We start from the raw sequence: 23,466 nt of genomic DNA on the forward strand, positions 1-23,466 counted from the left end.
ATGTGTTAAATCCCACCCATCTAGTACTCCAAGCAGGGCGAAAGAAATTCACAAATTAACCTGCAATAACGTCTGTGTCATACATTTTTATTGTATGAATGTTTAACATTGAACATCATTCTGTCTTTTTAGGGTTGCCCTTCTACAGTCGTGTATTGGAGAATTGTGGGGAAGAAGCCCAGTTCAATGAGGTCAGTAACATTGATTATTTTTATTGTTTATTATTATTGAAAAAAATCAGACCCGTGAGCGGTGCAACTATACTTTTATACTTTGTGTGTGTGTGTATGGTCTAGTTACTAGACTAGACTTACTAGACTCTAGTAAGTTGAATACTGGTGAGACACATTATGTCATGTAGTTAACTCGGTGCAAGTCACCTTCACCGCCCAGAAATGCCCCCCTCCACCCTCAGGTTATTGATGCTTGTTGATGCGGAGGACAGTTATGAGGGGTTAATGGGAGATTCAAATGGCGGTGACTGAGGGGTCGGTGTCTGTGATTTTGTGGTAGGTGAGGTGAGAAGATGCACTTGTAAAAGCAGAGTGCAGGTGTACGAACAGAAGCACTTTCTAGAAGCATTTCACAAGAGGCATTCAACCTTCATATGCTCCATGTACCGTTTAACACATGTTAAGTGTGTGTGTGTGTGTGTGTGTGTGTGTGTGTGTGTGTGTGTGTGTGTGGTGCCTTGGAGTAAGCATTTGTTGACATAAGCACTTGACCCCTCCTGTGACCGCAATCAGCATGCTGGCCACTGCAGGTCATGGTACAAACAGACATTTTGTGCTGATACACACACACGTCTGATAGTGCTGCACAGTCCAAAAAATTACGAATTAAACATATGAATAGTGCAGGCAGAATGCACAATCCACTGTTAATTAGGCTGGCCATAAGAGGGTTTTAAGCTGAACACTTCTGTGTGATAACACTGCAGACTTGACATTAATGGAACAACTCATAACACTGACACGACAGTCCCCATGGTGATTTGGTTATTATGGTGAGTTGTCTAGTACTGTACTGTACTGTACTGTACTGTACTGTACTGTACTGTACTGTACTGTACTGTACTGTACTGTACTGTACTGTACTGTACTGTACTGTACTGTACTGTACTGTATAATTGGAACAGCATGTCAAATCTGTTTTGGGGCGGATTTTCTTATAAGGCTAAGGGCATAGGGAGACTACAGAATTATTTTTACTTCATTATTCGATCTAGCATATCCATTTCCAGTCAAAGAAAAGGTATTTGTTAATTGTATTGGGCCTGTGTCATACAAGTTCATCCACTAATATCTAATTGGTTTTACACTGTAAATGGGCCATGTCTTATCTGGTGTCTTTTAATGGCTCTCTCTCCCATTCACACTGCCTTCGGAGCCAATCCTGGGGCTTCGATGACAGCGAGAGGCAGAGTCTTCAGCCATGCGTGTCATTGAACGTTCACTCTGCGGTTATTAATCCAGACACTCCACATCCCTGCTGCTGTGGCGAGGAGGTAGCCAGCACCTCTAGAGAGAGAGAGAGTTTATTATTGGAATCCAAAGTAGTATATGGCTTACTTCGAAGCCAAACAAATGACATTTCATTGAGACAACAAGGGACTGAATATGACAACAAGGGACTGAATATGACAACAAGGGACTGAATATGACTTTCATGCCCTGCAGACTCTTCTCGTCTGAGTTCTTGTTGACTGCAAGGCTGGCTGCTTGTCACTTTTCTACTGTAGGTCCCTGGGAAATGTTTCCAAAGGGATTCCTGTGGGCTCTTGTCAGGACGGGAATCCAGCTTTTTGATGGAATGGTTTGGATGGAAAAACAGAGTTGAAGAAGAAGAGACAGAAACTTGTGCATGTGTGTATGTGGATGGAATGGGGAATGAAAGGGGGGGAAGAGAAGGCACCATATAAAATACAGTAGATGACTTCCCAGGGGTTAATAGTCCTGTGTTTCTCTGGAAAAACAGTGGAGTGCCACGGTGGTGTTATTAGCGAGGACAACATTCTTCCTTTGAAGGGCTCAGTACAAGCACAGCACTGCTTCCTTTGCTGATAATGAGGCCATTGTTTTGAGTCTAATCATGGAAATGACGTCTCTACGTGACGTCTCTACGTGTCTCAGACATGCATGCATGCGGGCACTCACACACAGCGCTCTGCATCAATGTCACTTTTAGAGTGAAAATATGATATATGAATAATATGAATATATATAGTGAAATTAATGTTTGTGCTCATTTGTGGGACGAAAGCAGGAGAAGAACAACAGAACTGAGTTTAACTGCACCACCAGAGGCATTTATTATCGGGTAGTTACTCTCCCAGTATAGCTGGTGGTGTTGTTGAGCCGAATGGCCTGCAGTGAGAAGCGATGCCATGTGACAGCGTTATCCAGTGGTCAGGCACTGGTCCTGAGTAAGCTATCTCATTAGCATCACTCAGCGTCAATGGAATGGCCAGCCGCCCATCCCAGGGGACGGCTTGTGCCTCAATCATGGCCGAGCCTGTGTTTTTTTCTTTTTCTTTTCTTTTTGACATGTTTTCTGTGCACACTTGAATGCCCTCGGTGTTAATGCTGTGTTAGTGTCCGTCAACCCAAACCAGGGCCGGATCTACCATATGGGCACTTTGGGCACGTGCCCAGGGGCCCTTGAGCACCAGGGGCCCCTCAAAAAAAAATCCACAGAAAATGTCCCTGCTAATCCGAATTAAATAAATGGTGTTTTATTGTTGGTGAGAAGGGCAGCTGAAAAGTGCAATTGTGTGTAAAGCAGCAACAATGCGCTAGATTGGCTGTCACTCTGGGGGGGGGTAGGCGACCGGAAATAGGCCAATATAACGGCATAAAACTGCCCCAAAACGGCTCCGAAACAGCAAAAATGTTGCACGCGCGTGAAGGGGGGCCCTTCAAGCTTCAGTGCCCAGGGGCCCTCAGAGGTGCGCCCCGATGCCGAAATAGGTGCGCGCCTGGTGTCACGCACCGGAAATAGCCGATCCACAAGATCACAACGCGTCGCACCGTGACATGTATTGTAGCTTGTAGATCGTCTACTGTTTTTTCTGGTGTGCAACGCTGCGCACAATAAATTGTATCAAGGCTTTTCTTCCCCGCCACAAGGATATTTGCGGCTGGGTGAACACAGCCCCTTGAGTTGTGAGCTAATGGTATCTAGATGCCTTGCTTCTTTATGCATGGTCTTGCAGCATGCCTTTGAACTCTGCTGTTGAACCGGATGAGGCCTGGATTCATTATTCATTCCATTTTGGCGGTTAGCTTTTAGCTGCTACTCTAGACCCTTAGTGTGACTGCAGGGCCTCCCCCTCACTAGTTTGACATAACTGGAAGAAAGAATGGGGGTAGATATATTGCAGATAGGCTAAAGGGCTAAGATAATTCACTTCCGTATTTCGAAGACCTGTCACCTGCCTGACCACAAGAATTCATGAACATGTGTTTGGATTTGAAGTTAACAGGGCTATGCTGTGAGGAGATTTGAACTGCACAGTGTAGGCCAAGGTTCCCCAATAGGCGGCCCGTGGGCCATTTGCGGCCCACGGAGCGCCCCCTTGTGGCACCTGAAAAAAAAACGTTTTGTTTTGTTTTAGGGGGGGTGTCCCAGATATAAATGGCATTAATTGGGGGTCAGTAGCCTATGCATGTCAAACTGGGCACCCCATCCAGAACCACTGGTGGTCCCCGGACCACTGGTTGAGAACAATTTTTAATTAATTAAAAAATGTGGACTCGGCCCCCAGCCTGGTTCCCTAGTCAAAATATGGCCCTTGAGGAAAATTAATTGGGGAACCCTGGTGTAGGCAATGTGAATATTCAGATTCAATGAATACATAAATAGGCCTATCATTCCTCCGTCGTGATCCAGCTACCACAAGCATGTACTGCACTGAGCGCATTAATGAGAGACGGATATTACATAATGCAAAAAAGAAAAAGCCAAATCCCATGCCTTTTTCATGGATTGTTCATACTCCAAGTCTGGATAGAATGGCGGTAGAATCCTTGTTACTGTTAAAGGAGATCTGTAAGTGTGCTTATAACCTCACCAGTCAGCAACAACTAGCACTGTTGCTGAGTGGTACAGTAAATACAGTACAATATATTAACTTAGTTGCATGCTGGAATTGTACACCATGAAAAATAGCAGATCTACGACGTGATGTGTCGTGAATCGTGATGCAATGCGTTGTGAGCTTGTAATGTACAGTATAACATTGTCTTTGGGTTGTTGACACAGCCTACAACCACGTATATAAATCAGACATAACAAGAGCTGACCACTGTCAGGTCACGTGTGTGTGTGTGTGTGTGTGTGTGTGTGTGTGTGTGTGTGTGTGTGTGTGTGTGTGTGTGTGTGTGTGTGTGTGTGTGTGTGTGTGTGTGTGTGTGTGTGTGTGTGTGTGTGTGTGTGTGTGTGTGCGCGTGTGCGGACTGTGCGCGTGCGTGCGTGCGTACATGATGGTGGCAGTGTACACATGGAACCAAATAGATTTTGCAGTGCACTTTTTTCACTGCCTGAGATGAGGTGTCGCATGAGGGACCCATTTGGTCCCATTTGTACACAATGAATTCTCAGGATTTTGCAGTTGGAGATTAGCTGAAGCAGAATTCAGTGGGCCAAGCCCAGGCAGAAACTACTAGCACTAGAAATACATTTGTTTGCGAACGTACAGAGTTTCCCAGGAGAAGTGCTTCACCAACTTTGGGTACATGGACTAAATAAGGTGGTAGAGTAACAGTCCTATCTCTATATACACAGTATGTATGCTGTCACTGAATGCTATGGCACTGGCTCCCAAACACTGGGTTGGGACCCATTTGTGGGTCGCTGATACATTTGTATGGGTCCCGTTACTTTTTGTTTCCTACATTTTGTTTTAAATTATTATTATTTCAATATGTTTTCGAACAACATTCCCAAAAAAGCTGAGATTTTCATGAATTAAAAACAAAATTCAATGATTATTATTTATTATTACTAGTTTTTCTTCAGAAATTCCATCAATTAGAAAACAAATGTTTAAGAAGTACTGACAAGACGGCACAATTTCTTTTATAGGTGTTGAAATCACACTTTAGTTTACTCCGATCTTCCCCTTGAAAGTTGCTCACTGCTCAGAATGTAGGTGTTTCTCTATTCTGGGTAGAGATGTCCCGACACTGTATCGGGTTCGGGAAAAGTATCGGATCGGCCCTTATTTGTCATATCGGGTCATATCGGTATCGGCGAATATGCCAGTCTAACCACCGATCCGACACAGGGGTAAGGGGTTGACACTATGGCAGGTAAATAAAATGTTGGGACGTGGAGTTTGCTTTGGAGTTGCCCACACTGCAAGTGCAGGAGTCTGCTATAAACACAACACGAGATTATAGATCACGACACTGGTATTGGTGGTATTCGGTATCGGTATCGGTATCGGCTAACACAGAAATTGAGGTATCGGGATCGGATCGGAAGTGAAAAAAGTGTATTGGGACATCCCTAATTCTGGGGCAAGCATTCTGCAAAAATAACAAAGTGTATATTGTTTTTTGTCATCAAAGTTTTTTAATGATTTTACAATAAAGCATACAAAATACACATGACTTACACAAAAGAAAGAGACAAGAAAAACACACAAAAAACAAAAAAACAAAACTAGCAGTCAAAAAAGAAAAACCCCAATGGACAACACCCCTCCACATTCTGTTGTTGACAATAGTGATTATATCCGTAATGTATTACCAATTACAAATTGTTAATGCAACAATCCTTTAATATACAAATAAAAGTAGTCCCATATTTCATGGAACTTCCCTTTGACATTGTTCCTCCTGGCAATTGAGTATTCGAAGGATGCAGTTTCCGTCATAAGTTGAGTCCAGCCTGTGATCTCTGGCGTAACAGAGCTCTTCCAGTTTCTCAAAATCAACCTGGCTGCCGTGATAAGACCTGCAGTCACTAATGCATGTTGTGCCTTGGTGACCCCCTGTGGCAGCACTGTGCGATCACCCAAGAGACATAACCTCGGGCATTCTGGTAGTATTAGCCCCATCCAGTCTCCAAGTTTCCCCAGTACCTCTTTCCAGAATGGTATAACCACAGGACATTCCCAAAAAGCATGTAAAAATGTACCATTTTCCCCTTTACATTTCCAACACCGTTTGTCTTCCACCAAGCCCATCCTAAACAGTTTCACAGGGGTATAGTAGAATCTATGTATAATTTTGTAATGTGTAAATTTGCTTTTAATATCCCTAGTGGCCCACCCAACTTTGGAAATTATATTTGACCATTTCTCTTCACTTATTTCACATCCTAAATCCCTTTGCCATATTAATCTAAGATTTTCAGTCTTTGCACTTTGTAATTCCATTAAATTTTTGTAGATTATTGAGGCCCTATGCATTGTTGGTGGCCAGTCAAAAATAGTTTTCAACATATTAGATTCCTCTATACCCCTGTTAAGGTTGAACACACTTCCAACACTACTTCTTAGTTGAAGATATTTCCAAAATTCACCCCTACCCATCAGGTTAAATTGATTCCCCAACTCCTGATATGACTTAAAAGTTGCATCCAAATATAAATCATCAATTACACCTATGCCATTTCTTTGCCAAGGCTCCCAGCAGAATGAATGTTTACCTATCGAGATGCGTGGATTATCCCATATAGAAGAATATCCCTGTTTATATTGGGATTTCCCCATCAGCCTATGGACCTCAGACCATACCCAATGGGAATGTTTCAAAATGGGACACTTCCCCCCTTCTACCATTCTAATCTGAGAGAGAACCTGTATGGGCTTGAAAGGAGCCACCATAGACGTTTCTATCTTTACCCAGTCCAGTTGGTTATCCCCTTCAGCCCAATGCCTCGCTAGTTTAGACAATTCAAAAGATAGATTATACATTTCTACATTCGGAAGAGCCAAGCCGCCACACTCCCTAGGGGAACACATTTTTTTAATATTAATCCTTGGCTTTTTCCCATTCCACAAATAATCTCTCACCATCTGATTATATTGTTTGTATATCCCACTAGGAATAGTCAGTGGTAGCATCATTGATACATAATTAAATTGTGGCGCTATAACCATCTTAATAGTATTAACTTTGCCCCATAAAGTAAGATTAATTATTTTCCACCTTTCCAAATTGTTTTTCATCTCTTGAAGTAGTGGTGCAAGATTCATTTCTATTATATCTGTCAACTCAGCACTTAGCTTTAGACCCAAATACTTCATTCCCACTGGTATCCATCTAAATGGAAAACTGGAAACCTCTGACCGGGCACACGACCTAGACACAGGCATCACCTCTGACTTCTGCCAATTGATTTTATACCCAGATATTTGAGAGAACATTTCAATCTTATTAAGAATTATGGGAATAGAGGTAGCAGGATCCGACACCAGTACCAAGATGTCATCCGCATATAAAAATAGCTTATGTTCCGCACCCCCACCCCACACACCTTTAATACCTGCATCTGCTCTTAAAGCCACAGCCAACGGTTCGAGAAATATGGTGAAGAGTAGCGGACTCAATGGATCCCCCTGTTTCTGGCCTCTCGTGAGCCCAAAGAGAGGGGATTTCATACCATTCGTCAAGACAGATGCCTTAGGGGACAAGTATATAATCTTTATCCACTTTATGAAACCCTCTCCAAATCCAAACACCCTCAACGTATAGAGAAGATAGGCCAATTCACATCGGTCATAGGCCTTCTCTGCGTCCAATGAGAACGCCGCAGTGGGCGTGTCCACGCCACGACTAGCCCACATAAGGTGTAATAACCGCCTGACATTGTCTGATGATGTGCGTCCTTGCACAAAACCAACCTGATCCGAATGCACCACAAATGGCAGCGAATGCTCTATTCTTGTCGCCAGTACTTTCGTGAGAATCTTGCTGTCAACATCTATCAGACTTATAGGTCTATAGCTCCCCGGATCCGTAGAGTCTCTGTCTTTCTTCAGGATTAGAGTTATAATTGCCTCATTAAACGTATCTGGTAATTGCCCCAGATCGAAAGATTCTTTGTAAACTTGTGTCAGTATAGGCGCCACTATGTCAATATATTTTCTATAATATTCAACAGGCAATCCGTCTAACCCTGGTGATTTACCCATTTTCAGTGATAAAATTGCTTTTCTAACTTCCCCTTCAGTAACAACTCCTTCCATCTGTGCTACTTGTCCCTCTGACAATTTTGGGATATTTAGGTTTGCGAAAAAGGCCTCATATTGTCCTTCTGACGGATCTACTTCAGATCTATAGAGTTTCATATAGAAGTCTTTAAATACTTCATTAATGTCTTTGGTGCTCGTCACTAGATCCCCATTTGTGTTTTTGACTGCTGGTATTAAAAAACTAGCATCTTGCTTTTTTAATTGCCTAGCCAATAGTTTACTAGCCTTCTCGCCACTTTCATAGAAGTTACTTTTCAATCTAAACATAGCATATTCTACCTTTTTATTATATAAGTCATTTAATTGTAATTTCAATTCACATACTTTTCTTAAGTGAGCCTCATTGTGATTATTCACCAAGTCTTTTTCTGCATCCTTGAGCTGGGTTTCTAATCTTAGTAATTCTGCCTTACTGTCTCTTTTTTTCTTACTTGCACGGGCTATTAATTTACCTCTAATATATGCCTTGGAGGCCTCCCAAACCGTACCTATTCTCTCTACTGATCCTATGTTCGTATCAAGAAACATTTTAAGATCCTCCCCTAATGCATTTGAAAAGGTTTCATCCTGAAGTAACGACACATTCATCCTCCATCTGTTGGACTTAATAACACCTGCCCCTAATTTTAACCCCATTTGTACAGTAGCATGATCCGTCAAGGCAATGGGTCCAATTGTACAGTCCACTGTCCCCTCTACAAGGTCTTTAGATATCAGAAAGTACAAAGTGTATATTGTATGTAAATCGTATATTGCTGCAGATACATTTAAAACTTGATAGTTTCTTGCTGTATTGAAAAAGAAGCATGCCAGTAGAATAGATCGAATAGGGTCTGGTGGCTGGAATGAAATGAGCAGATATCTGGTGGCTAGGTGGTTGCTGTCAGTATAGTATATTGTATTGAGATGCAATATATGCGATGAAAACACTGCTCTGCTTCTCCACAGTATCTGCCCACATTTTAGGCTCTCAATTTGCCATGAAGGTTTGGTACAGTATGTGATATCCTGGGGATACAGTGCCAGATAACTTAAACAATAACTCTTGGCTGTCCCTGAAAAACAGGACATCTGCTGTTAAAATATCTGATTTGGTTGAAAGGCTTTGACGAGCACACATTATTACAACGTCTGTTCTCCTGACGGTGGCATTGTGGAGAGGCGTACACTACCTGACACTTGTATTGTTCATTATCTCCACCATCTGGTGTTCCACAGCAGAAACTGTGGTGCTAATTGCAGTTTTATTGTGGCTGAACCCAGCATGAAACGCAATGTGATGCCAATAAATTAACCTCATAAAGTCTCCCATAGAAGTACCTGTCGCCTTAAAATAGCTGATGCTGCTCGCTCGCCCCCGGGCTGTTTGCCCACTAGCTGCCATGTTTGAAATGAAGAGAATACGAGTTGTTGGAGTTTTCAGAATCAAATGACACTTTGGGAAAAAGTGGTGTCTGCTATTCTTTAATAATCTGATATGAAATGAAACGGCACTTTGGAATATTACCAAAAATAGTATGGATAACATGTAATGAGTTATATACGTATTATCCTGGATTTCAGGTCAATCTCAGATTTTCTGATTCTTTGCGGAAATTATAAACTGTATCAGCTGCTGCCTACATGTCGTCGTAAGGCTTACTGTTGCATGGTATTAATACGGAGCAGCAGCAATAAAAACCTGTCCAACCATGGTTAACAGCATCAGGGATTATAAGCGCTCTAATTATGACTGACTGTGACTGGCCTAGCGTTTTCAACAGGAGGTACTACTTGGACATTTAATCCTGACACATGAGTCACACTGAAATGAGTGGATGACTGTAAACCAAATGAGTGGTTCTCAAATCTATTTGGCTTCAGTACCCCCGTTCCCTGATTTCTGAATCCAAGTTTCTGCATAAATGTTTAACCGACTACTATATTTTGATTGGCAAACTGCAAGAGAAAACCATATCTTGCATATGATACTTCATACTATGAATAAATTATAACCCACTTTTGGAGTTTGAAAGAGTTGCAATTACTGCCTCCTGAAAAGATTCCCGAAGGCATGGGGAGAGAGTATGTTTTGCACTCCGTCCGTCCGTGTGTCCGTCCGTCTCCGGCACTGTTAATCCGGTCAATGCCAAACTTTGCACACACACTCCCTGGATGCCAACGATGAACCTCTGCCCCAAAACGGCCTGTTATAGCGCCACCAGGAGTCCGACTTTTGTAAAACACTTTTTTTTGCTATTACTCCTACAGATTTTGTCCAAAAATCCCGCAAATCGTTACACAGTATCATGTGCTGAAGCCGCCTTCAGCATTGGCCTGTTTTGAACAAAAAGCCTCAAATCATGAACGCAGTGTGCAATTTACGTGAAATCTCTCACACACTTTCTTACTAGGCTGAGGAATATATCCCACCCTTTTCACATTGGCCTGTTATAGCGCCACCAACAGGTGGATTTTAGCAAAACTCATTTTTGGAACAAAATGCCTCAAATCATCCAATTGCCATCAAAGGCGTAAGAAAAAATGGCACCCTTTTCACATTGGCCTATTATAGCGCCACCAGGAAGCCACAACCTGCCCTGCCCTGCCCTGGTGGAGACCTGTGCCCCAAGCGGCACCTTTTCTAGTTTTAAAATTGTGGCCATAACATAATACAAATTAAAACCTGTGTTAATTTGTCTGTTACGAAGAGAGTGTAACAATTACATTTACACTACTGTATTCTCTCAGTGTTAAATTGACACTGGACATGGAGTGTGGATGGAGGAAAGTAACACAGATGCACTGCATACTGTGCATAGTGAGCTTGTAGGCCAGCTGTCTTTGATCTCCGGAAGGTATTTGACTCTTTGATAAACAGCGGAATAGAGATGAGAGGGATGCTAAAAAGAAGCTTACCATGAAAGCTCTAAAGACCTGTCCTGTATACCTCTTCTCAGAATGCTGTGTGGGGGTGATTAGCCTGACAGGGATGGACTCACTTTGGGTATCAGCTGTGTGTGTGTGTGTGTGTGTGTGTGTGTGTGTGTGTGTGTGTGTGTGTGTGTGTGTGTGTGTGTGTGTGTGTGTGTGTGTGTGTGTGTGTGTGTGTGTGTGTGTGTGTGTGTGTGTGTGTGTGTGTGTGTGTGTGCGACACTTTCATGGTAAGCTTATTTTTCACACACACACACACACACACACGCACACACACACACACACAGAGAGAGAGAGGGGGGCACAGCTTTCGAAGAGGTATAGGTCTTTAGAGGTTTCATGGTAAGCTTATTTTTCTGCAACAATTAACATAATTTCGTCTCTATTCCACTGTTTTTCACAGAGTCCAATGGAAATGCATCAAATGTATTTCCAGTAATCAGTTTATTCGGACACTATAGTTCTGAATAAACTATAATGACCATGCAGAGTTATTATAGTTAAAAAAAACTAACAAAATACAAAAATAAAGTATAATAACCATGGTGCTGACTCTATCAATTAGTAAAATGTTACTCAGACATACAATAGACTCAACTCAATACACTCAATTCATATAGATTAAATAAATACACCGGTACTTACAGACAGATGAAATGGGAAATGCCTTAATTAAGGCATTTCCCATTTCATCTGTCTCTCCCTAGTTTTTTCTTTAAGGCTTAAAGAAAAGTCAACTTTCACTGCGACTGCCAGATTTATCATACAACTCATCTAGAGCTGGCTTCACATCATGAAACTTCCTCAACTTGAAAGTGCTGTTACATCTTTAGATGAGTCGAAGCCTGACAGACAGATCACCAACATTCACAAGCGACAGAACAACATACATAGCTGAATTGTGTAAGAAATTGTTAAAGATATAACAGGACAGCAGTAGCTGGGTGGGTAGAGAGGCCGCCTGGGAAACGGAAGGTCCCTGGTTTGGTTTGCATGCCGACCTCAGTCTGATGTGTCGAAGACACTTAACTCCTAACTGCCTCCCCTGCAGCACCCACTGGTCCTACATAACGGATGGGTGAAATGCCTGTTTCACGTACAGTATGTGCAAGTGTACCCCAAAGGAGTGGGGACCATATGATTATAATAAATACAGTCCAATCATGGTGTCATAAAAAATACAAAATATAACCAGAAAGGTTGATCGAAAATAATAATATATGATTAATACTGAATATTGAGAGCTTATAGCTAACAAAGTGAAAGAAATTAAATGCATTTACACGCATGCATGCACGCATGCATGCATGCACGCACGCACGCACGCACGCACGCACGCACACACACACACACACACACACACACACACACACACACACACACACACACGTTAATCATTCAAATTTATATAGGATAGACTAAACACTAGTTCTTCAACGTTCCTTCAAAATAAGCCATAGGCCTATGACTCCAGTCATTGAAGTAAGTTGTAGTGAGAAAGACTATACTGACAGCTAGAAGTCTCATTTACAGTATGCTCTATCTCTCTCAGAATTCTGTCTCATATTTCAACCTTTTTAAGAATACATCTAATAGCCCGGCAGCTTAAGGCCATATTTTAGCAAAATGTGGACGCGGCGGACAAAAGCGCCAACATTTTTCCACATGCTCTCCATAACCATACGTTTCATTTTGGAAGGGGGGCCACGTCATCAAGATGTCAGAAGGCGGCCATCTTGGCGTTCAAAGATGGCCGCCATGTAATATCTATAAGTGCCGCTATCTCGGCTTCTAAGCCACTTAGAAGGTCAATCTTGGTGTCAAAATATACATTATCTGGGTCAAGGAATGCAATACGGTCATTGAGAATATCACTAGATGTTTATTTGTGCCAATATCAAATAAATACGGTCATTCTAGCAACATATTTACATAATCTTCAACTTCAAATTATCTGTCACAATTACAACTGCAAAGAGCTGTGCAATTCCAGTGTGCCTTCTGACAGGAGCATCTTGCACCACAACCCTTTTTACAACCGCACTTTACCAGTTCATTGCAGGCTTTTGACGCCATAGGTAGAGTGCTCCACACAGGAAGCCAGACCTGGTTGTCGACATCCAATGTCCATCCCCATCCTTCTGGACTGGGTGTTGGCTGCTGGGCCAGTTCAGACGTGGCCCAGATCCCAGACTGGTATACAACTCGCTTCACGTGCTGCAGCAGTGAATCTTGCGTTGGTGGAATGTGTTCCATCGTTTTGTTCTTCTGGCAGAACAATTCTCGCCGTGCTTCATTGACAGATTCCAAATCACTTGTTTTGTCATACATGATGACTGTAAAGCGCTCAAGAAGCTGAAAGTGTTGGGCATCTATGGTCACATTAGTGTATGGATTCACTCATGTCATGTAGGTGAAGGCCTGGGTGACCTCAGGGTAGGAATTCCAAGCCGCCCATGCTGACTTCTTCCCTTTCCCACAGAATGCTGATGTTGTGTCACAGCCTGTGTAACAGTGGAAGACCGGAAGTGCTGTGGACTTGTCTTTGCCCAGAGCATGGCAGATGGTGTTTATATGAACATTGGTGTAGTTTTTGCCAGTGCCAAAAGCGACCCAGATGTCTGCAGCTGGATACTTGGTGAACAGGGCATGGAACTTACCGATGAGGATAACAACAACATCCGTATCCACAGTGCGTATCAAGCAGGTAGAACAGCCATGTACCAGGGCATCAAGCAGGTGAATCACTATCCTGGTGTCTGCCTCTTCATGGTTACATGGCAGCATGTAGTGGCTAATGTCTGTGCCAACCACTGTGATGCCAGATGTAATGAAGACCAAAAACTACACCAATGTTCATATAAACACCATCTGCCATGCTCTGGGCAAAGACAAGTCCACAGCACTTCCGGTCTTCCACTGTTACACAGGCTGTGACACAACATCAGCATTCGGTGGGAAAGGGAAGAAGTCAGCATGGGCGGCTTGGAATTCCTACCCTGAGGTCACCCAGGCCTTCACCTACATGACAGAAAATCCATACACTAATGTGACCATAGATGCCCAACACTTTCAGCTTCTTGAGCGCTTTACAGTCATCATGTATGACAAAACAAGTGATTTGGAATCTGTCAATGAAGCACGGCGAGAATGGTTCTGCCAGAAGAACAAAACGATGGAACACATTCCACCAACGCAAGATTCACTGCTGCAGCACGTGAAGCGAGTTGTATACCAGTCTGGGATCTGGGCCACGTCTGAACTGGCCCAGCAGCCAACACCCAGTCCAACAACCAGGTCTGGCTTCCTGTGTGGAGCACTCTACCTATGGCGTCAAAAGCCTGCAATGAACTGGTAAAGTGCGGTTGTAAAAAGGGTTGTGGTGCAAGATGCTCATGTCAGAAGGCACACTGGAATTGCACAGCTCTTTGCAGTTGTAACTGTGACAGATAATTTGAAGTTGAAGATTATGTAAATATGTTGCTAGAATGACCGTATTTATTTGATATTGGCACAAATAAACATCTAGTGATATTCCCAATGACCTTATTGCATTCCTTGACCCAGATAATGTATATTTTGACACCAAGATTGACCTTCTAAGTGGCTTAGAAGCCGAGATAGCGGCACTTATAGATATTACATGGCGGCCATCTTTGAACGCCAAGATGGCCGCCTTCTGACATCTTGATGATGTGGCCCCCCTTCCAAAATGAGACGTATGGTTATGGAGAGCATGTGGAAAAATGTTGGCGCTTTTGTCCGCCGCGTCCACATAATTTCGCTAAGCTACCGGACTATAAAGGTGCTCCTGCCTTTTGGCTCAACCAGTCTATTCCTTGTGTACTGCGTGGACCAGAGTTTGGATCCACTGTTACTCTCTCTCACTCTATGTCCCTGGTTCCCTGTCTCTCTGCACTCCCCTATCTCATAAATGAAGCATAAAACCCCATACAAAAATAACTTGAAAAAAAGAATACATCTGAGAAGTGGAAACCAAGCTTGGAGGATGTATTTGTCTGCCACTGTCAAAGGATCACTTTAAAAGGGTGTGGAAAAAAACGTCTTAATTATAGATACATATTTTTTTGTACCTTGTCAGAGAACTAGAATGCAGAGCGATGGAGCGAGAGAGTGCACACTTCATAATTCATCACTGAGATGTTTTCACATCTGTGTCCATGGCAACAGCCAAGATAAATCATGGGTCGGTAAGTGCGGGGTACCCGTGGATGACCCCCTCCCCACACCAGTTGTGGAAAGTAACTTTGAAGCACTTTTAATTTACTTGGATATGTCAATTGTTCAATACTTTATACTGCTACTCTACTACGCCTACCATTATTTAGTTACAATTAAGTTACTTATTTATTATTACAAAACATACATTAACTAATGTTGAATAGAAAGAAGAAGCACGCCTGGGCCATGGCTCAGTGGTCCAGGCACCTTGGCTGGCAGTGTGCCACGGGTTCGACTCCCGATCCCGACGGCCTTTACTGCATGTCTTCCCCCCATCTCTCTCCCCATTTCCTGTCAGCCTACTGTCTGTCCCTCCATAAAAAAATAAAGGCGAAAGCCACAAAAAAAACATTTGAAGAAAGAAGAAGCGCTGCCATGGTCCGTGTGGTTGTACAAAACTGTAAACAGGTGCTCGTTGGCGAGGGTTCGAAAATGGTAATATAAAAAGAGGTCCAAGGCACTCTGTTACAGTCAAGTAAAACGCCTTTATTTAAATGGCATAAACTCGGCAAACACTTTTTTTTGTTTCTTTTTAGATATTTTTTTTTTTGGCGTTTTGCCTTTTATTGACAGATTAACAGTAGTTTGACAGGAAAGGGGGAGAGAGATGGGGGGGGGAAGCAGCAAAGGTCGTCGGGATCGGGACTCGAACCCGCGACACGCTGGATTACCAGTGTACAGTAGGTACAGTGTACCTGTGTACAGCCTGGACCGCTCTTTGCTGAGCTTGTGCCATTTAAATAAACGCTTTTTACTTGACAGTAACAGAGTGCCTTGGACCTCTTTTTTACTAATTAACAATTGCTTGTAGATCTGCTATTTCTCTAGTCTAAATTATTGAAAATGTTTGGAAAACGCATAATTCTGCATAATGACTTTTACTTTTGATACTTTTACATATATTTTTTATGCCATTACTTTTGTACTTTTACTCAAGTAAAGTTTTGAATACAGGACTTGTACTTGAGGTACATTGAGGTATTGCTACAGTACTAACCCAGTACTTTATAGGTACAAAAGATAATCTGAGTATACTTCTTCCACCACTGCTCCCAGTATCCATGTTACTTGAATCCTACCTCATGGGATTAGTGAGAGTGCTCTAACAAAGCGTTTAGCCCCCTGAGTCAGATCTCTGTGTGTTCAAGGCTGTCCTGTTGACCTATGATATCACCTGTCATTGTTAACAAGCATTTAATTGCTGTAATTATGCAATTACAGCGTGCATCATGTCTGTGGAGGAGGTATCGGATGAGGGCATGAGGCCGTTAACGTGGGTGATCTCCTGCAGTTGAGTCGCTCAGAGATTGGAAGCGGCGACTTTAATGCCTGGAAAGTTGTGGATGAATGCTGTTCTCATCGCACTGTAGAGAAGATTGTTTATCTGAAATAATTTGGGGTATTTTGTTATCTGCATGCATCTGACATGCACTTCAAATGGACTATGTCTGAACGAACGTGGGAATGTGACAGCAGTTCGTCTTCAAGTGTTGAAATATATTCACACAGCAAGCTTTTAGTTCTTAAAGGGCCACTTCACCCCTTTTGCAACCAGAGCTTATTTGAATATATGTGTAATATGTTTTTTAAGATATTGTAGTCATTGTAGACACCATGTTCATGACCAAAAACCTGTCATGATAATGTGGTCTCACTTATTCCTTCCTGGACTACAAAGTCACACCTCCACACAGCCTCTCCACAAGGAGGGGAAGTGCACTAAAGGATTATGGGCATTGTAGGAATTCAGCAATCCAGTCAAACACACATTATTTCACTTCATTCTTTTTCTGGCCATAGGGTGCAAATTTCAAATTGTGCTACTACAATTCATTAATAGTACTAGCCCTTACCCGTTCTGAATATTATGAACACCAAATGATGTACAGTGTGGGTAATGCGATGTAATAGATCACATTACTGATTGGGAGGGAATTGTCCTGTTGCGTGTTGTAGTTCAGCAGCTGCAGGGTCCAGGCGTTGGTGGTGATGTGTAGCTGTCGATCGAAACGCGATGGATGGTCCAACTTGTACGGCAGTTGCTTTAGCCATTGAATTTAATAATGATTTGTAGTCTACAAATACTATTAACATTGAGTGACAGCAGTTTCTTCCAGCGGTGAAATGTCCCTTTAATGATGTTGCTGCAAAATGAGATGCAATAAAATCTCCCTGCTGTAGTAAATTGCTGATGTTGGGGATCAGCTACTTGAAAAAAGAAAGAGAGGTCGCACAGCTATAGTCACGACTCACGATGCAAGAAACCTTTATTAAACCAACGTTTCGGCAACAAAATGCATTCTTCAGGGGATGATGTATCATACCCTGAAAATAGCTGAAATTCGGTGAAATATAATGTGTGTGTGTGTGCGTGCGTGCGTGAGTGCGTGCGTGCGTGCGTGCGTGCGTGCGTGCGTGCGTGCGTGCGTGTGCGTGTGCGCGTGCGAGAGAGAGAGAGAAAAGGGAGAGATGTATAATCTCCTCTTCAATTTTCTCTGGGATTAAGTGGCTCACTATCCCTGTTAAACGACCAAATAAAATCCACAAAATGAGACATGGTAAATGGTACGTAACCAATGGTTATATACTGTGTACAGTTGCTTAATACAGTATATACTGTACAACATACCATACAGCCTTTGCATTTATCTAGTAGTTCCATTAGTTTCATACTGTTTGGTACTGCTTTGTGACCTAGCATAATGATCAAAACCACGGCTGTGAACTCTCTCATCCATTCCAGAGACCACATTACCACCATGCTGTGGCCTCACGTCTCAGGGCTATTCAAACGGATTGAAACAGATTTGGTCATAGATGAGGTGCAGCGCCGCAGTCACTGCAGTGCTGTTAGGTATTTTTAGGCCAGGTGACCCTGACCACCACATGAAGGGGCCTTGGAGGATGAATGTCACCATGCTGAATGAACGGAAGTCACAGTTAAAGGACCATGACTTGACATGTTTAGCCCATTGACTCCGACAGGGCTGACCCAAAGCTTTAATTTTCGTTTTATTTTTGAAAATGTTCCCAATTCCATTTCCCAAAATAGGGACGCCTGGTTAGAAGTGGTTAATCTGATTCAATCATCTTATTAATTGAATTTGAATGATTTTTTGTATTACATTTTTGTTCTCCAATTGGCTCTCCTGCCAGTTTCTGGTCATGAAAATGACTGTAGACATTGATCTGATCGTTTTGTTTGATATTCAAGCTGCTGGATTCCGAAAATGAAAATCAACTTGAAAAGACTTGACACCTGCTTGAGATACTGTTGATATTCCAATACAAATATTGTTGCATTTGAAGTCCATTTTAAATTGTGGGTTGATTTTAAAGCCTATATATACAGGTAGCCGAAAATTGTCCCTTGATAAAATATTAATTTCTGAAAGAAATTATGAAATTATGAATGAAATTACAAAACAAACAAAACAATGGAGAAACAAAAAAGGGCCATTTATCATAAACTAGTGGGAATTATGTTAATTTAAGAAATGGGAAGTAGTGTCATCTAGAATGCTAGAGAGAGAAAGGAAACCTCTGGCTCCAGAGTGATGGCTTGGCTGGCTGGTTTTGCCATTATGGATTACAGCAGCAGGTGGCAACCACAGGATTCAGCAATGGGACAGGCCTGATGGATCACCTGCCTGACTTAAACAGCCCACTTAGCTCCCCTGAGTGAGAGGAGAATGTCAGCAGGGGGTGTATGAGCTCCAAATAAAACTCTACTGCTACTGCGTTGATGTTCTTTCTACAGAGCAGAATGCTCTGGAGAAAGAGCACTGTTTAGAGCACCCAAAAGCATTCGTGGATTGCGGATCCAATTTGATGGGTCACGAGACGCGAGTACATTCGGTTTTCCCCTATTTGGGTTTTAAAGAACTTTATAATATATAAATTACAAACAAATTCAAATATTTTTCTAAATAATTTCATGAATTTAATCTGAGAAATTCAATGGAACAAACATCTTGTCAAATGGGTGAATGCTTTCGACATTTTTCGACGAGTGGGCACTGCGTAAGCATATTGATATCCATATACTGTATGACAGGGGTGCCCACACATTTATGACGTGAGATCTACTTTCAAAATGACCAGCTCAACAAGATGAGGTGCAGCGCCGCAGTCACTGCAGTGCTGTTAGATATTTTTAGGCCAGGTGACCCTGACGCTGCTTCTTCACGTTTAGCTAAATGCATGGACGTGATTCCTGATCCCGCTGAGACATAAATCCTTTAATCCTTGATATATTCGTACAGTGACAGTATGCTGACTAAGCCTTAATGTTCAGGTCTGAGTCCATGACTACACTAAGATTAATTCAGTCAGACAACTCACTTTAACCAATATTTATTTTAGAATGAGAATACAAGTGTGCATACGATATTAGACTTGGCGTTCGGCTCTGCTGCATTTTCTCCCTGCTCGGCGCGATTAAACACCATCGTAAAACATTAAGTGCAGGGAGATAGATATACAATAAACCCCCATGGAGAACATGAATAACAGAGCCCACCGGTGGTGCTGGGGTGGTTGTGGGAGCAAACATCACATAACAACCAGGAACCATGCAGAGGAAGGCAGGAAGAGCATGCAGACTGGTGAGCTTAAGTAGCCCGCCCAATTGGTCAGCTGACTGCCACATCAGCGAATGACATGTGGGACTTGCACACACTTATACACCCACATAGTAATGCAGCATGTTAACCCCTTGAGTATAGTATGTGCCTTTGAGCATGGCATGAACCCCCTCGAGTATGTCTGCATGAACTTACTCCGCAGGCTACGCATCATTTATTGGATTGTGGTTTTAAACATTACCGATTTAAGCTGAGCTCTGACTTTTAATCATTCTTCCTTGGTTCCCAAAACAATTACTACTTACCATAGTCCCCTGGTAATATGGTTATGTAAATGTGTGTGTAGTCTGCATAATTATGAGCTCAATAAAACTAATGCTGAAATTATGCCACTGTCTGTACGTGGATCATGTCATTAAAGAAGAGAGAGATCAAATTGCCGACCGACATTGTCGTTTGGTCGGTGGTCGGTCGGTCGGTAGATCGGTAGGTAAGTCAACAAAAATGAACACTGCCATAGAGAAACTAAAACATAACAAATATGGCGAAAGCAAACATTCTTTGTTCTGTACTTATGTTATGTTGGGTTGTCAGTCAGCAGGAGGACGGTGCTGTGTATGAGGAGAGAAGTGGCCGGTGTCACTTTTACTGTGCCTTGATGTAAAGAAAGTATTCCGTCTAACCACCCTCCCCCCTCTCTCTCTTATTTGTTGTCGAGTGCGCTGCTCGTCACTGTGTCACAATATAATATATAAACACTTTCCCCTTCCCTCTATATCAGATAGTCTATCAGTGAGCAACTCCTCAGTAATAAACAGGCCCTCAGTCACGCACACCTGCTCTGTTTGGTAATGTTTTTGGATCTCAATGGAAATATAAGCTGCAGGACTTCCGCAGGACTGTGTTGCAAAAGTATGTGCGAGTGAAGTGACACACACTATCACTGCATAGATATTTGTCTGGAACTTTGACGTTGAAGATTTATTTCCGAGTAAAGGGGCGGTAAACAGATTCCAACGTCACAGCAAAAAAGTCTCTCTCTGAATAGTGGACTCTGATTGGTCACCCACAACTCTGGGGCGAGCAAAATGTAATTCCTACTGAGGAGTGAGGAGTGCCAGACCAATACTTAAAAGTGGGATGTTTAATATGGGCCTATAAGTGATGTGTCTAAGGCAGAATAATCTAGACTCTAGTCTAGATTATTCTTTTTAAGAGATCCTTGGTGAGTCCAGTTTTCACAGCCTGTGACAATTTGTAGAAGTTATGATGCATTGCCATGCATCTTCTAACAAGGCAGCAGCAGGGGGAGGATTTCAAATATTTTACTGTATATTGTCCTCCAAATTGTTATGGCTGGTCAGATCAAATGGTGCCATCCATGGTATTAGAAGTTTTAAGTAGACACACATATGCTGTACCCGAGATGGAGGCTCTGACTGCTTGTCTAATTGTTTGAAAATTGCCAGTGAAGAATGAGACAAAGCTGGGTCCAAATCCATGTTTACACTGTGTTACATGAACACTGCTGATAGTCCTGTGTGGAGAGCCACAAAGCAATCACAACATCATTTCAAGGGGGTTATGAGATACAGTATTTTATCGTATCATATACTTTAAATGTATCATCATGCTCGTACATTATGTGGCAAATTATTTCTTACTTGGGAAAATGATAGAAGAATGGTGGTGTATAATTCGACAGTATGAGGTCCTTGCCCCATGCATCACTGTACCGTGTAATGTGAGAATTTATATCTTATAATTTATACTTGTATGAATGGTTGCACACACTGAAAGCAGATCTACAAGGTCACACGCCGTTGTAGGATATAAATCAGGCTTTAGCATGCCTCTGCACCGATGCCACGAATACTATCATCCTTTTATGTTTATTGCCCACTGAGACATGATTCTAAACCTGATTCACTAGAATAATATAGCACACAACCCCCACTGCTTTTAGTACTGTACCTTATACAAGTCACAGCTGTAATAATGTGCTAGAATAAACCACAGCGTGTAGTTTGATGATATCGCTGTTGTGCAGAAATCTTGTATCTCCAAATTTCATCCTTTTCAATGTCCTATTTTAGTATTGTATGCCAGTGTTGCACAAAAGTAGTGATCTGCAAGCTAACAATGTGCCACGATGTGCTCCGTTGTGAGCTTGTAGATTTGGAATTTATGCTATTTTTTAAAATCTTTGAAAATATCAAAATATCTTGGAAATGTTCACATATGACATACACAAAATAGAGACATCAGGTTGAAAGTGGTTAAGTCTGTGACTGAATAATAACTACATTGGAATCATTGGAACACAGGTCCATTTTCTGAAAGGTAACAGTTTCGGACATACAAGGTTCCTAGAACTTTCTACCCAACAGTGAAGTTATACTGTAATGTGTCATGGAGGAGTACAAATGAGACAGGCCAGGACAGACCTGAGGTGCTGAGCCAGGTTTTAATAGAAGCTAATTGTCCCGTTGAGCGTCCAACTCATTTTACATAGCTAATTACTGTAGAAGAGGATATGTGGTGCACATGATTCAAGGCAAGATTTACTATCATAGTTAGATTAGATGGACCCTCTGACACCTCATTTGCATTTTTTTCTAATTAAGGCTGCATGTATCTACGGTAATTAAAGTGAAACTACATCAAGGGTAAATAAACATGGGGCGGCAGTGGCTCAGGAGGTAGTTCGATCCTGGGCTCCCCCAGAGTTAGTGTCAAAGAGTCCTTGAGCAAGACACTGAAACCCAAATTGCTCCCGATGAGCAAGTTGGTGCCTTGCATGGTTTCCTCCGCCATTGGTGTATACAATTTACAATTTAGGCATTTAGCAGACGCTCTTAATCCAGAGCGACTTACATTAAGCAATAACAAAAGCGTGGCATACATCACATATATAAAAAAGTAGTTATCATGAATCATGCGTAAACTATGTATCTATTTAAACTATACATACTATACTATATACTATATTATACATGTGTACTATAAAGTGCTATGACTACATACAATGCAATTCTAGAGCTGTCTACGTAACAAGCTATAAGTCTGTTTAAAATACTATCTAAGTCTACATAATGTGCTATCTAAGGGGCTAGGCTAGGGCAAGTATGTATGTATGAATGTGTGTCTGAATGACTGAATCTATGCACAATCTACATATGTAAAGCGCCTTGGATAAAGGCGCTATATAAATGCACCATTTATCATTTACATTCAAAGCAACTTGTGCACCTCTTGTAGCAATACTTGGACTGGAATGGAAAATGGATTGAATTTCTGATTCAAAATCAACTTTCCATTTTGCTAATCTTTCAGACATTCCGATGGCCCATTGCCAGCAAGCTGGATGGAAACGAGATGCTGGAGATCCAAGTGTACAACTACAGCAAAGTCTTTACCAACAGGTAAGAAAATGTCCTTTCAACTACATTTTAGTACAAACTCAGGGTTGGTCTCAGTAGGATAGCCTTTTTCCCTCACACGCTTGCTGCTAACATG

At 42.1% G+C, this 23,466-nt stretch overlaps 1 protein-coding gene across 1 annotated transcript in view; it reads left to right on the plus strand.

The window, feature by feature from the left end:
* The window catches only part of otofa (otoferlin a), a 115,547-nt gene that overhangs the window by 16,420 nt on the left and 75,661 nt on the right, over nt 1-23,466 (plus strand). Inside the window, exons 2-3 of the mRNA XM_079526867.1 lie at nt 133-191; nt 23,284-23,372. Coding sequence (XP_079382993.1) covers nt 23,326-23,372 — 47 coding nt within the window. The 5' untranslated portion in view covers nt 133-191; nt 23,284-23,325. The remainder of the gene's footprint in view (nt 1-132; nt 192-23,283; nt 23,373-23,466) is intronic.

Source organism: Electrona antarctica (genome assembly GCF_951216825.1).
Source record: "Electrona antarctica genome assembly, chromosome: 17".
Lineage (NCBI taxonomy): Eukaryota > Metazoa > Chordata > Actinopteri > Myctophiformes > Myctophidae > Electrona > Electrona antarctica.